This window comes from Columba livia, chromosome 19, assembly GCF_036013475.1.
Source record: "Columba livia isolate bColLiv1 breed racing homer chromosome 19, bColLiv1.pat.W.v2, whole genome shotgun sequence".
Classification (NCBI taxonomy): domain Eukaryota; kingdom Metazoa; phylum Chordata; class Aves; order Columbiformes; family Columbidae; genus Columba; species Columba livia.
In genome coordinates, this window is record NC_088620.1 from 5403736 (window position 1) to 5419387 (window position 15652).

Below are 15652 nucleotides of genomic sequence, written 5' to 3' on the forward strand. Positions count from 1 at the left end.
GGGGTGAGGTGGTGGGTAGGCCGCGCCACCCGCCGGGGGGTGACAGCGGCCGGGCCGGGCAGGTGACACACGGCGCCCGGGCAGCCACGGGCGGCCAGCAGCGGCCTGGGCCCGGCGTGACGGGCGGTTGTGCCGCGGGGCCTCCCCGGGGCGGCCCTGCCGGGGGCCTGTGTGGAGGGGCCGGTGGGAGCCCCGCTCCGCCGCAGCGCTCAGGGTCCGGCCCCGCTCCCTCAGCCCGGGGGAGCGGCGGGGCCGGTGCCGGGACTCCCCGCGGGCCTCCGGGTGCGAGAGGGCGGACGGGGCTTGGCCGGCAGCGAGGAGCCGGGAGAGGCTGAAATCAGCGCTCCGGGCTGGTTCGGTTCCTTCAGCAGAGATGGAGCTCGGGGCTGGGGGGTGATGGACACCAGCCATGGCTGCGCAGGGCAGGGAAGCCCAAGGAACTGCCATCTGAGGCTTTCACCTGTAAAACACGGCATTCCCCGCAAAGAGAGGGAAGGTCACACACACAGCAGAGCTGTCAGCCCCGCACCTTAGCAACTGTTCATTGCAACCGCCGGCGGAGCCGGGGGAGGGGGTGACAGCAGCTCGGTGATGGATCCACTGAGGGCACAGGCAGGGCTGGTTGTCTCTCTGGGCTTCAAATTTAAAAATAAAAGACAAACCTCTGTCATCTGATCCCTTGCTGGGAATCAGACCCTGCTCTGAAATTCCTCCAGCCCCCCAGCCTGCAGGTGGATTTCCCTCTGGAAAAGGTCATCTGCTGCTGGAACGCGGACGGGAGCGACGCCAGCGAGCTGGCCCGTCCGCACGCTCTGCTGGTGTTCGCGTCCCCCGGGGTTTGAGGGGAAAGGTGGAGGGTTTGCTCTGCTCGCTGCCAGCTGCCTCCTCTGTTCAGCCGCGATCGCTGCTCTGCCTCCCCCCAAACACTTGAGTTTGACCTCAGACAAGCAGAGGACGTAAAAGAGGAAGGATACAAATCCACTCTATGTGTAACACGCAGTGTGTTCAGTTAATTTGGTTTGGGATTTTAGGGAAAATCTGAAACAGTTTTAAATTATCCTACTTGATGTTAGTCATGTATAAGACTGTGCTTGTCTGCCCTTCGATAGACCAGACAGACACAAAGGAGGGGGTGACATTCCTTGTGACTGCACAGTTCTGTTGTCATCCTGCTTTGGAGATACCTATTTATTTTATTTTTTAAGGGCTGACAACCAAAACTCCCCAAAGTCTCAGCTTGCCACAATAACCACATATGCACGGGGCTTAAGGGCAGTTAAGACGGCACCTTTAGCCCCAAACTGAATTCTCTTCCATCTCCAACTAATCCTACATCACCGCCAGTGATGTGGAGTCACTGTCCTGTTCCTGCAAGAGAACTGTCCTTATCCACCACCCTCTGGCCACCTTTACCTGAGCAAAGGGAGCAAATGCCCCATATTCTGCAGAAATGCTCCCTGCAGCAGCTTGTCCCATACGGTGACAGCCCACGGTGTCACCACCAGTTCATAAATTGGGGTTCCTCCTGCCCAGACAGAGATGTTCAGGCTTTTCCCAATGGCTGCTGTAGTTTCACAGTCCAGGCGAAGGCTGAGGGGACGATGTCCCCAGCACCTTCACTTGTGCCATGGCTGGACGCCCAGTGATTGAGCGGGTGACACCGAGCTGAGGGTCAGTGGCCGTGGGAGGGCTCCCCGGAATGTCACCTTCATGGCAGTCAGGTGGCGCAGCCTGATGGTCCGATCTCCACCCCGCCTCTCCGGGGCCTGTGTCTGGCCTTGGACCCTCTGGTCAGGGCAACCACGTGACAGTTTGCTAACGAGGTGACGCCCCGCGCGGGCAGCACGTTGTCAGGTGGAAGAGGAAACCGAGACAGGCCGAGGGAGAGGTTTCCATTCTTTTCTGTCCTCCCAGCCATGGATAGGAAACAGAAGCAAGCAGAGAAGGTACGGTATGCCCATGCTGTCATGATTAACACCCTGCATTTCTCCCCAGCCCTACTCTCTTTTCATGCTTCAGAAGTTCTCCCTTCTCTTGTTTTTAACATTCCTTCTCCAGACCTTGATCCCATAGTTTTCACCAGGTCCTACAAAGAGCACAGAGCATCTTCTCTGAGGGCTCAGTGCCATGCGGAGGCTTTGTCACCTTGCAGATTTAGCTTGCTCTCTTATTTTCTTTGTGCTTAACTCCTGGGAGGAGGTGGGGGGACAGCTATCTTCTCATTACCTTGGAAATCAAAGGGCACATTCTCTTTGGCTTTGCAAAGTCCAGAATCCTGTAGGAGAGTGTCTGATTCAGCAGATCCAACAGAGGCGGGGGAGCAGAGGGAACTGAAAACCTTCAGAGTGTAATTTAAACATCTTCAAGCCAAAGGATGTCCAACCCTGTTCACCCAAGACAATGTTGATTTTTGGGGGGAAAACTGGCAGGTTCATTTCCTGGTTAGTGACGGTGTTTGCTCCATTTTATTTCTCCACCAAGGAAAATGCAATGGTGCTTTCATTCCCATATGACCCCATCGGACCCCAGGAGCTTGTTGGCATCACCCAGAGTTTCCCAGAAAGCTTTTGCTCTTCCCTCTCCAAAGGCTCCTGTGACTTGGCCGGTCCCTTACTGGTACAACTGGACAGAGGTGGTTCTAACATAGCTGTGTCCTCCAGTAACTGGGAGGTTCAGCAGCATAAAGGAGCATTGCCCCAGAGCCAGTCTTTCCTTGCCTAATGTACCATCCCTGGGCAGTCAGAGAAGAGCTGTTCTCTAAATCCTATCTCTTCAAAACCCAAAGGGTAGTTTGATTTGGCTCAAGGGTTCTGTGAAACAGCTTCTGACAGTAGGCAAGATGAATATTTCTGTCATGACTTACTTTCTTCCCACTTACCATGCGATGGAAACGTTTGACTTTGTCAAATGCATGGGGACTTTCAGCTGGAAGGTGTCCAGAGGGTTGGAGATGTATCGTTATCCTCGCAGTACATCCTCTGACGAGCTGAGAATCAGTATCTTGGGGGACCAAGTTTCTTTTTTGCAGCTTTTCTGGATGTCCTACAGCCATCTCTAGCGTGCAGTCGGTAGACCTGCGCCTTGCCTTTGCGCTTCGTGTGCTCTGCTTCCATGCTGAAACACCTGTGCACCCTCATTGGGGCTGGGATGGAGACTCCCAGCTCCAGGTTGTTGCCTCCTGCACACTGGGGGGAAGTTGTGTCTCGACATTTGCTCTGTGCTTTGCAGGCCAGGCCCTATGGCCTGCTGAAGCCGGCAGCGTTAGGCAAGATCCCGGGCAGATTCCAACTTCATCAGGAAGCGCTGCCCCATCTCCCCGTGCCGCCGCTCCAGCAAACGCTGGACCGTTACCTGCTGGCTCTGCAGCCCATCATCAGCGAGGAGGAGCTGAACCACACGCAGGAGCTGGTGGCCGAGTTCCGCAAGCCGGGCGGTGTCGGGGAAAGGCTGCAGAAGGGCCTGGAGAGAAGAGCCAAGAAAACAGACAACTGGGTAGGTTGGGACGCTGGCCCCAGGGAGGGTGGAGGTTTGATGCCCACCTCTCCAGTGTCCTGGCTGCATCCACTGCATGTGTGTTTTTAAGGCATCACCTTTGTGATGAGCCTGCTGCTGACCTCCCCAAACTGTGCCAACTCCTCACCAGGAGGAGTTGAGATTTACAGCAGAATGGGGAGTCCTGGACTCTGTCTGTAGCTGCTGAAGCCTCTAAACCATTAGCATCACACAGCTGCCCCCAAAAGTTGAAGAAAATGCTCCACTCAAGCCCTGCACCAAGCGCCCACCCTGCCTTTCTCAAATCCTTCTACCCTTCCACATGTGCAATATCAAACCCAAACCGTTTGCAAAGCGTGGGGCGGAACTGGGGGCAGGATGCTGAGGCCGTTCAGCTGGGCTGGGGTCAAACAGCCGCAGATGCTGTAGCTGCATGTTGCCTTTCTCCGTCCCAGCTCTCGGACTGGTGGCTGAAGACCGCGTACCTGGAGTATCGCCTGCCCGTCGTGGTCCACTCCAGCCCAGGTGTGGTTTTACCTAAGCAGGATTTTCAGGATCGACAAGGTCAGCTCAGGTAAAGTCCTTTTCTTTACCTTCCCCTCGGTTTCACATGGGATGAGCCATCTCTGCTGGACAGGGAGGAGGGCATTCAGGATGACTGGGGAAGAGAGCAATTAGCATGTGGTCTCCACGTTTGACAGCTGTCTGTGCTGTGCAAGAGGGCTGTACAGATAAGGAAGGGCTGCCAGGCTGTAAGGAGACTCCTGCTTGCACCAGACTAAATATTTCATCAAGAAGGAAAATCAAAGAGTCTAGTGGTTCAGGCACTAAACTGGGACTAAAAACCTAGGTTCTGGTCTTTGCTCTAGCACAGATCTCTATTGTGAGATGGCCACATTGCTGGCTGGACGCATTGTGAGGATCTGACACACTAAAGACTACAAGGTGCTGAGATTGTATGTGCAGTTAAAGGAGGCACAAAAACTAGCCCAGGCATGTAAAAGAGACCAACCGGCAAGACCTCGGAGTTCACCAGTTAAAAGGGATGGGGAAGCTGCTGCAGGAACCATCACTCCATCTGTTCCTGCGGGAGACTGTCCCCTCTTTTGGATTTATGGTTTAGAAAACTTAAGTCAGCAGCCTCTCCACTCACAGTTTTTTCTCACAATCAAACCCTGCCATGTCCTTTGTCCCATGTGGGCTCCCTTTAATTTTTAACCACCAATACAGCTGTGTTAAATCCACCTGCAGATCTTCAGCATTGACCTTTACACAGGGTTACCTTTACCACAGTCATCAGTGCTCTGGCAGATCAAAAGTACCAGCCCCGGAGCCATGTGGGTGAGAACAAATCCTCCCTCCCACTCCCCTGGATACACCCGAGCAGGGGTGCAGGGCGTGAGCCGCACAGGGACAGTGCCAGGCTAGACAAATGCTTTCAAAAGCTCTTCCTTACGTTACTCAGTCTTAAGTTATCCAAAAGAAGATAAGATCTGGAGCACTAATGATGCCCTAGCCAGTGGAAGCGAGCAGCTGCATGAGAATCTGGGCTCCCATGTAAAATACAATTTAAATGCGCATTCATATAGTTTGTGGCTGCAGAAAGAAGTTTGACAGCGTGGCTTGAGACCAAAACTTCAGAAGCCAGAAGGCAGGTTTAGAAAGTGGAGGTGTCTCCATTCTTCAATCTGGCAATGCTGCTGGCTGAACACAAGGCAGCTGCCGTCTCCCCTGTGTCCGCCTCGAGCACTAACTCCACTCCTGGGCTGTCTGCTCTCTGGAAGGAGCACAAACCCCCTCACTGTTGCTTCCCAGCTCTTTTACTTCCTCAGCTTTTACAATAAGGCTGGGAAATTTTCATTAAAAACTACTTTGCAGGATGTCACCCTTAGGTTTTCACAGTTAAACCCTCTGATCATTACCACGGACAGGCAGGCTGAGCAAATCCAGATGACACTGCCTGCAAACGCCAAATACTCACACCGCTTTAAAACTTATGACAGTCTGACTGCAACCTCTTGCCACAGTGACCTCCTGCCTCCTTCCTCCTGTGCGTGGGTGGGAGCTCCTGGGTCAGAGAAGGCCAAACCTGTCACTGCTGAGCCAAACAGTCTGATGTGGCTTGTCACAGCCTCCCTCCCTGCTGGGAGTTGGCATTGGCAGTGGTTACGTCGATCCCAGTAAACACAACACCTCGGTGCCAGCCTGCTGCACGCCTGTATTTGTTTCAGATCCCGCAATGCTAGAGGAATGCTCTTGAGAGTTGCATTAGCAGCGGAACATTCCTCGGGTAGGAATTAAGTCAGCAGTGGTGAGTTTTGGATGCAGGGAGATAGAGCTGCACCTTGCCTGGAAACTTGGAGGTGGCTCCTGGCCAGGGAAGGGCAGAAATCCCCTTTTCTTGGTGCTGTTTTTATGCTAAGACTCAGAATTAGGATGTCATAAAAAAAAAATCACAACACAGCACTTAAAAATACTGCTGTTAGAGGGTCAGTTATGCATCTGAACTGAACCCTGCTTTCCTGAAAGTTGTCCAGAGTTCCTTGGTTATACAGTAAGATACATTTTAAAAGTGCTACGTGGACTATCCAGCAATCTCAAACCACAGCCCCAGAGATGGGCACAACAGGGGCTCGGCAGAAAGGCCGAACGTTCTAAGGAGCAGAGGGAGGCTCTGCTGGCCCTGCTCGGCCGTTCCGCAGCCCCAGATGTTGTGTCTTTGAATCTCAACTTGCTACATTTGATATTTTTCCAGGTTTGCTGCCAAGCTGATCGAGGGCATCCTGGATTTCAAGACCATGATTGACAAGTGAGTTTGTGACCCTCCTGAATTCTCACATTTTCCTTACCGTCCTAGAGAGGCTGAGCCCTGTCAGTAAATGTCCCAAATTGAAAAGCAAGAGAATACAGCACATATTTGGAAAGAGATACTGTAATCAACATCGCTGCTCACTGCCAAAGTCACTGCCAAATTTACTTTTCTCTCTTCATGCTTTTTGTTTACCTTAGTACTTTCATTGGCACATGCATGTGCTCAGAGGGAGCGAGCCTGACTGACAGTCCTGTGGAGCTACGTGGTTCTGTTTGCCCACAGAACGAGTTACAGCTCAGGCAGCAGGAATTTGTTTCTCTCCTTTTGGGTTTCTGGTGTTTCTCATCTTCCAGTTAGACAGGATGAGCTCTAGAGAAACTTGTTGCTCCCTACCCCTTTTCTCTTGACCACCAAACCTCTGCTGAACATGCCTTATTTATTATATATTCCAAAAATACGTTTACCGACATCATACCTTTACAACCAAATAAAGCTGAGGCTCAGGACCAGTTGTGAGAAGGGGAGTTGGAATGTGACTGTTCAAATGATTGATCAAGTCCCAGTCAGGTTCGTGAGTCACGAGAAGGACATCAAACACTCACCACTCGAAATTACAGCCAAAAACCTCTTTCTGACATTTCACTGGAAACAATACATCCCCCACTATATTTTGCCTGGATTTTTTCTCTGCAGACAGCATGGCGTATGCTACACTATGCATTAGGTCCAGAGATCTATTTTTCTGGTGTTACAGAGAAGACTGCACTTTTCTCCTTCCCAAATGAAAGGCCAGCAAACAGACGCTTTCTCTAGTCCCTACCAAGAATGCTGGTGGGAATGAGGAAGGAGGGTCCCTTTTTTATACCGCCAGCAACAAAACATTTAGTTTTTGCTGGAGTGACAGCAGCTGCACGGCTGAGCCTGTGCCTGTCTGGTGCGGGGAGCACAGGCTCTTTCACTGACGTTTTCTCTCCCCTTTCCTCCTCACCTTGCTGTGTCTGCAGTGAGACCCTCCCGGTGGAGTATATGGGTGGGAAGCCCCTCTGCATGAACCAGTACTACCAGATCCTCTCATCCTGCCGCATCCCTGGGCCCAAGCGGGATTCCATCGTCAACTATGCCAAAGGCAAAAAGCAGTCCAGACACATAACGGTGGTTCACAACTTCCAGGTACGGCAGCTCCTGAGCTTTCTAAGAGGTTTGTTTAGGTGCAGGAGGCCATTTCAGCTTCTGAAAGTCTCTGCCCACAAAGTTTCCCTCACTAGGAATTCGCTCCTGCTTCTTTTATCCCCTTTGGCCTTAGCTGGCCAGTAGCTGGGATTGTGAGCAACAGGCTACGAGGCAGAAGAGCACTCTCTAACTCTGCTTCTTCTCCCTGCAACTCCTGTCTCTCAGAGATCAAGTCTGGAATTGGAAATAGCAAATGGAAACTGGATAACAAACCCTACTGCCACAGCTGAGTCTCAGAAATCAGAACTCCTCTTGTGTTGTGGCCCTCATTACCACAGCTTCCGATCTTAAAACCTGGTCTGTATCTATGCCCTATAAGGGAAGCTGGACTCAGGTCTCTCAATTCTGAGCATCCTTCAAAGGTCTGTTCGCAAGCTGACTTCTTAGGACAGGTCTTACTCCTCAAAGTGGCTGTTCCATGTTTCACAGAATGTTTCTGGGGCTGGATAATAAAGATCTTCTCTCATGTTCTGTCTCTGTCCCTGTCTGCTCTTCTCACCTTCAGTTCTTTGAGCTGGATGTTTACAACAGCGATGGAAGTCCCCTCACCACTGACCAGCTCTTCATTCAGCTGGAGAAGATATGGAACACCTCCCTCCAAACAAACAAAGAACCTGTTGGGATCCTCACAACGAACCACCGGAACAGCTGGGCAAAAGCCTACAACAACCTGCTGAAAGGTCTGTAGAGCCCCCAACACGTGAGTGCCAAAAAACACCACAAACGCTTGAACTGCCAACCTCAGCGCTGTGCTCTGCTCAGTTCTTTCCTTTGGAAGCTTGTTCTGGACAGATAACATGAGCTTTAGGCCTCAAAGAAGCAACCTGATTTCATTGCGGAGTGTGGTTATCTCTGGTTTGGAAGGTAGAGGGGTTTGGTTTGTTAGATCTGAAATCCTAGCTCGTTGCCTTGCAAATAGGTGGGATGTAAGAAAAACAAAAAAAGGAGGGTGAACACAGCACACCCACATCTATAACAACCCAGCTGGCTGCAATTTTAATAACCAAATACACCCCTAAACGACCAATACTGCACTGAGGTACAATGGGAATCCAACACTGGGTCCTTCAAATCTGCTCTTTCAAATTTCAGTCTCCCTGCAATTCAAGTTTTTCAACTCCTCTTCCTTATTTGCTGTTCGTTTCTCTCCCAGATAAGACCAACAAGGAATCTGTGCGTACGATTGAGAAGAGCATTTGCACCATCTGCCTCGACGCGCCCATGCCGCGGGTGTCCGACGACATCTACAAGAGCCGCGTGGCCGCCCAGATGCTGCACGGCGGAGGCAGTCGCTGGAACAGCGGGAACCGATGGTTCGACAAAACCCTTCAGGTGAGTGCTGATGGTCTAAGCGTACTGGATGAGCTGCTTTGTCATGAGAATACAACGGTCAAAGAAATCACAGAAAACTTCTGCAGGAGGTTTTTCCTCATATCAAGAGAGCGGAGAAACAGGAGAGACAAAGCGTGGTGGGTGACAGCGTGAGATCCTACGGCTTCCCGTGCAGTCACCACAAGTGCTCATTCCTGCCTCAGGGACTTTTGTTTCTTTTACTGCCTCTGCCCACGCTTATTCAGTGTAGCAGCTCTTTGTGTTCCTTGTAAATCAATTTTCTGCCTGCAGTGAACAATGCCTCGTCTGCTTGGAGGCAGCCCAACCGCAGGGAGGTCTGTTCCTCGGATCTCCCCCAGGCTTGTCACTTCTCCTGTTTCTGCCAGAGGCTGCCCAGTGGCTTTTTTGTTTTGTTTTTTCTTGTTTCAAACATAAGCTGCCATCCCGCAGCATCCCTCTGATCTCTTCTCCATTCAGTCTTGTTAAGAGCCTTCAACAGCTGCTGCTATTCAAACTTCTCCTTCATTTGTTGGTGGATCCTGGCTCATGGATAGTAGCAATGGTGCTTTAAAAGATTCTTCTCATATCTGCCGGACTCTTCATAATCTTTTCAGCTATTTTATTCTGATTTAGAACTCTTCATTGATAGGATAAAGCTTAGATCTTCCAGCTAATTGAAAAGTAAGGGTAAGGCAGCACGCGGTGATATTTTTCCTGTACTATGTGTACATTTAAGTACATCAAACCCTTTGAACCACTCTGTATTGCCAGGACCCTGAGCACACCTATATTACATATATATATATATATATATATATATATGTATAGATCTTAGGCACACTCTTACCCAATTAATTTTGCAAAACTGTAACAGTGCTACCAGATCTTCTCGGCCTGCTGAAAGGCTTCCATTGCCGTTCTGGTAAATGCAGCCTTTGTGTTACCTCCTTTCCAGTGTGCAAGAACAGGACCACTGTCTGTTCTGATACAGAACAGCGAGATACCAGATCTCTCCGGAGAGCTCCTGCTTCACACAGTGTCTGTCTGTCTTCACCACTGTCCTCTCGTGCTTCTCTCATAGTTCATCATCGCTGAAGATGGCTCCTGTGGTCTCGTTTACGAACACGCTCCTGCAGAAGGCCCACCCATTGTTGCTCTTTTGGATCACATTGTGGAGTACACGTGAGTCCTGCCTCCTCTGCTTTTCCTCAGCTTTAGAGATGGGGAGCAGGTGGTTTAAAGCCTAAGAATGTGCCTCTTCACAGCTCAGCCCCTAGGAATTTGTTCCAGAGGAAGGGTAGTGGTAGGCTAACTAGGTATTGCAGTTCTTGTATTCATGATGAGAACTGAGTGACCAGCTACTCTAATAGGTTTTGCTGCTGCTTCCATCCTTGGGGAATTACACCATTCAGAGTTAACAGGACTTTTGCCTCTGAGGGTGTTTATTTAGGGCAGAAGACACAAAAGATATTTCATTCATCCACTTCAAAAAACACTGTAATGGTGCTGTGAAGAATATTTCAGCCTGTGACTAGTGTCACAAGATGTTGGGGAAGATCTCCTGTGCATTTCTGCCCCGGTTCTGGTGTCCTTAGCTGAGCCTCATGTTAAAGGTCTGGTTGAACATAATCATTTCTCTGTGCAGGAAGAAACCTGAGTTGGTAAGATCGCCTATGATTCCTTTGCCAATGCCCAAAAAGCTGAGGTTTAACATCACCCCAGAAATCAAGAGTGACATAGAGAAAGCGAAGCAGAACCTCAACATGTAAGTATGAAGCGGTGGAGAGAGCTACTCAGTGACTGAGGGAGTAATAATAACTGCCCAGACAACTCTGCGGGAGGAATCTCTCTGTCCCTGCACAGATCAGATCCAAATAGCCTGTTCTCTCTGTGCTTCATGAAAGGAAAGTCCACAGCTTTATGTTGCAACAGGCAGCAACAGGTGAAGGAACACATCCTTGTTCTTTCCTTGCAGAATGGTCGAAGACCTGGATGTCATCGTCTTGGTCTTTCATCAATTTGGGAAAAACTACCCCAAATCTGAGAAGATAAGTCCTGATGCCTTTATCCAGCTGGCCTTGCAGCTGGCGTATTACAGGTGAGACCACCAACAGATCGCTTCTTGCCATCTTCACCGTCAGACTCAAATATGTGAGCACAATAAAGGTGTCACAGACAAGTCCCACACAGGCTGCTATGGCCTGTGTCCCAAGTCAGCAGATCTCATTGTGGCAGCTGCCAAACAGGCGAGATTAACCCCTCTGGGTGTGTACAATCCTAGTAAGGAAGCATCAGAGATCAGCTGTCAATGGGACTCACTCACATAAAGTGTTCCCCATCTCCTCAGCTCTTCTGCTTCACAAGAGGCCATTCCTCTCAGGACAAACTCAGTTCTGTGACCTTTTTCTCCACCCTCCAGAATGTACGGCCACTCCTGTGCCACGTACGAGAGCGCGTCGCTAAGGATGTTCCGCCTGGGCCGCACGGACACCATCCGCTCCACTTCTATAGAATCCCATAAGTTTGTGCAATCAATGGACAGCCCGGACAAATCGGTGAGGCTCTCAAAGATGTGGAGTAAGAGGACTCCACTCCAGAAAAAGAGGAAAGCTGCTTATTTGTCCAACTCAGTGTCAGCTGGTTTCAGTTAAGCAGAACTGCGCCTGATATGATGTTGAGCTGAAACATAGCTCTGAGTATATAGTTACATACCTTGGGTTTCATTTGACTTTCTTTTCACATGTATTGAAAGCCTGGGAAACAACACGTGGGCATTTCTAATCCCATCAAGAAGTTTCATCCCTTTGTAAAGTCCATTTAGCTACTCAAAAAAGTCCTGCTACTGATGGATGGACGACAACATTCAGAATGAAGTAATGCAGCCAAGCAAAATTATTTAAATCTAGTAAAGCTAAAAATTAGTCTAGTGTAAACACACAAAGCAGAAATGTCCTCCATCCTAGAGAGCAGCCAAAGTGAGGTTTTCTGTTCTGCAGAAAGTCTTAACAGACAGTTCTGTGTGTTCTCAGGACCAGGAGAAAGCAGACTTGCTGCGGAGAGCTACCCAGGCGCACAAGGAATACACCAATATGGTGAGTGTCCAGAGCTGGGGGTTTACACAGCAAATGAGGGTTCCGGTGAAAGATGAGACCCTAAGAGCTTTCTCTGCTGCCACAGCGATGTGGCTACCAGTGCTGTTGCCCGGGGCTGGCTCTGATCTGACACTGCTCTAGGGCACAGACTGAACGGTTTTTCTCTAGCCCGTGGTTTTTGTCCCCTGGGACCAGCCTAAAGGAGAGGATCAAATCCAAAAGTAGCTTCAGTTCTCATCGTCATTGTTGCTGATAAATGCCAAAGTTGCATGAGGACCTCTTAAACCAGAGCGAGCCTGTAGGCTGGAACTGTAAGGATAGTTCCACTGGTGTGTTGAATTTCACAGTCCTTACAACAAGATTGACTATTGGTCCTAAAGGCAAGAACTATTTTCCTTCTGACTTTTAACATTTAGATATTTTTAGAAGTGTTTCTTTTCTTTAACCTAAAGAAACCGATGGTTTTGCTCGCTTGCCTGCTGGACAGGCTTTCATCTAGTCTTCCTTCCTTCCTTCCAGGCAATACAGGGCAACGCAATAGATCGCCACCTCTTAGGCTTGAAGCTTCAAGCCATCGAGGACCTAGTGAGCATACCTGAGCTGTTCATGGACACAGCCTATGCCGTTGCAATGCACTTCAACCTGTCAACCAGCCAGGTAGGACCCATCTGAGCAAAGATGGAAATGCTCTCTTCATTTTCATTGCCTTTGTTCTCTGCATTTCTCCTTCATTTCCTTCTGTTCATTTGGGGACAAAAAGTTTTAAGCCTGCTACCAATCCCATAAAGCTGCAGATCTGATCTTATAGCTGCCACAGTCCCTGTCACCTCTCTAAAACACCAGCAGAACCAAGGCCAAGATCACCAGTCATGTTTGGTGTCTACCTGCACCAGCTGAAGTCAGGTGCCAGAACAGCTTTACATTCATCTGCTGTGCTGTAATTCCTACTGGTACTGTTCTGCTTGTGACTTACTACAAGCTTATCTTGGGGAGGAATCCTCCTCCTTTGCAAATGCAAAGGAAAACACATTGCTACTATATGGCAGAATCCAGTGTGTGTGTGGTGGTAGGTGGGTCTGACCAAAAAGTCCCTTTTCTAGAGCATTTTCACAAGACGGCAGTTTCTTCTGTTGACAGAGCTGTTAGCGTTTGATGGCTCCATTTCTCTCTGACTGGTTAGAAATTTTTAATCACATTGTCTCCGCAGGTCCCAGCAAAGACAGACTGCGTGATGTGTTTTGGTCCCGTGGTTCCAGATGGCTACGGAATCTGTTACAACCCCATGGGTGAGCACATCAACTTTGCCATTTCAGCCTTCAACAGCTGTGCTGACACCAACGCAGCTCGCATGGCACATTATCTTGAGAAGGCGCTGCTAGACATGAGGAGCTTGCTCCAGTCCGCTCCCAAATCCAAACTGTAAGAGGCAAACGTGATGCAAAACCCCCAGCTAAAGGGGCTGTTCTTCATGCACTGAAGTTCCCAGTTCCTCAGAAAATTATTGAGAGCACAGATGGCCCTGGAACCTTGGAGGGAATCTATCATTTGTTTTCAGCAAGAGGCTACAGAATAGTCATCTGCAAATATTACTGGTAAGAGGAAACGCTGTCTTTAGCCGAAGTAGAACCAACTGGTCCTCTCCCATCAATACAAAGCGCACCCTCCTGTCCTCAAAGAGGACTGACGTATTATTTTTATGGAACTTACTATAAAGGAATACAGAAAGCACAGTCCTTAGCAGTATGTAAATCCATTTGGTGAGGCAGGTAGTTCTTCTCCAGGGAAAGCAGGGGACATTCATAATGTGATGGAACTACTGTAAGACCAGTCTTTCTGCTGGTTTCTGAAGAGTGCAGCATCTGTCAAATTTGACTGAGGATCCTTCTGCTGCTCCAGCAAAACGTCACCATTGAAGTTTGGCAAGGGGAGAAAGAAGTTCTTAAGTGGGAGCAGATCCAGGCTCGTTAGAGTGCCCTGCACTACTTATCCCAGGCACTCCAACCATCACATGCTTTACAGGCCTGGGAACGTTCCCTTTGCTCGTTTTAGGATGCCCTTTCTGTTGCATTGACCCTATCAACAACAGAACATCATTTGCTACTAACTAAGGTGTTTGTTGTTGTTGTTTTTGTTCTGAGTTTTTTGTTAGGCTTGCTGTTGTGCTCCTAGCCACGGATCTTCAGGCTCAGCATAAAGATTTTATTCCCCACAAAACTCCTTTCACACAGGTTTTCCCAGCTTTGACTTTATGTACCTTAATGTTTGGAGAGATGAGAAGGAATTGCCTGTGCAGTTAGCAGGACACTTGCTTCGTTGTACCTTCTTTTGGAACTGAGGAAAAGAACAGATGCTGCCCTTCTGTTTACCACCCAGGGGGCCACATGCGAACACCATTACATACTTCACTTTCAGAAACAACATATTTGTACATAATGCGTTATGTCTAAGTTGTGGACAAATAAGAATGTTTCTAATGAGGAATTCCAGAACATAGTCCTATTTCTGGCCACAGAGATCAAATCTGTTCAAACCAAAGGAAAAACAGCTGTAGAATCACATCACTCTGCTCTGATAAGACAGAAAATCTTGAAAAGCAGGGAGAAAGTTGAGAACACGCGGGCACTGAAGATGTTTGTCCACTGTGGCAGTTGTTCCTGCAGTAACACCATAGCACCTTTTCTGCCGCTCTTGCACTTTTCTCTTACTGCCGCCTAACCCATACTTGTACCAGCTCTATTCTGCAAGAGATTGATCCCATGACAGTGTTTTCATGTTCAGTTGACAAACTTGAGACAGTAAGAGGTTTATATATAAACATTAACATACAATTGTAGCATAGGAATTTTTATAAGTGCTACTTCCAATGAATCTGCCAGAATCCAAGCTCCTGACTATACGTTGTTTTGGGGTGTGTTTTTTTTAGTAAAACCATATGGTAATGAAGAATTCTAGTACTATTTCTGCAACAGGAATTTAATATTTAAATTGCACACACTCTAAGATGTGGCTGCTGGGACATGACCATAAACAAGCAGCATTAGGAGTCTGATGGCCTGTTTACAGGGAACTACGTGATCATAGTTGCCACTTTTCGGATCCTAGAACAGCAAGGGACAGGATGGAAGTGCCTTAGTGAACACCTATGAAGAAATTTGCACTAAACTTGTTAAGGTAAAAGAAAAGAAAAAATCATTGTAATTTGCTTCTTGAAAGACAGAAGCCAACGCTACTGCATTTTCCTAAAAGGATGTTATTTTGAAGCTTCTATCTTGTACCTAAATAAATCTATAAAAGGAAAATTTAACTGAAACTCACCTGCACAGCCAGTGATTGTATGAACTGCCACTTTTCACATCATCTACATGGATTTAGTTGATCTTTTAGAAGAATCCTGAAGGGAGTGAGATAGTCTGAAAAAAACCAATGGGAGCCCTCCAAACGGCCATCGCTGCTCTGTTGCCTCCTCTGCATGAATTACACTGAAAACTGCAGGAGGATACTCAGTATTATCATGACATAAGTGATGGTGTAAACACTACATAAAAGACCAAACCTTGCTGGAATAACATCTGGGTTAATGGAGGCTTTGACATCGAAAAAATATTCCTTTTGCCAAAGTAATCCTCTCCCCGTGCGGAATCAACCTCTTCTGCTAGGGGACAAGTTATTCTTCCCTGTCTGCAATGCCTTCAAC

General features: G+C 48.7%; 1 protein-coding gene across 1 annotated transcript; it reads left to right on the plus strand.

The window, feature by feature from the left end:
• Positions 1-1876: 1876 nt before the first annotated feature.
• CRAT (carnitine O-acetyltransferase) lies at positions 1877-14442 on the plus strand (the record flags this gene model as incomplete). Its single annotated transcript, NM_001282839.1, is given in 14 exon segments — positions 1877-1946; positions 3229-3492; positions 3948-4066; positions 6248-6301; positions 7309-7474; positions 8040-8214; positions 8688-8866; positions 9948-10048; positions 10512-10631; positions 10842-10964; positions 11286-11421; positions 11896-11958; positions 12478-12615; positions 13166-14442. Coding segments are annotated over 14 exon segments (1884 nt in total). The 3' UTR covers positions 13382-14442.
• Positions 14443-15652: the final 1210 nt, after the last annotated feature.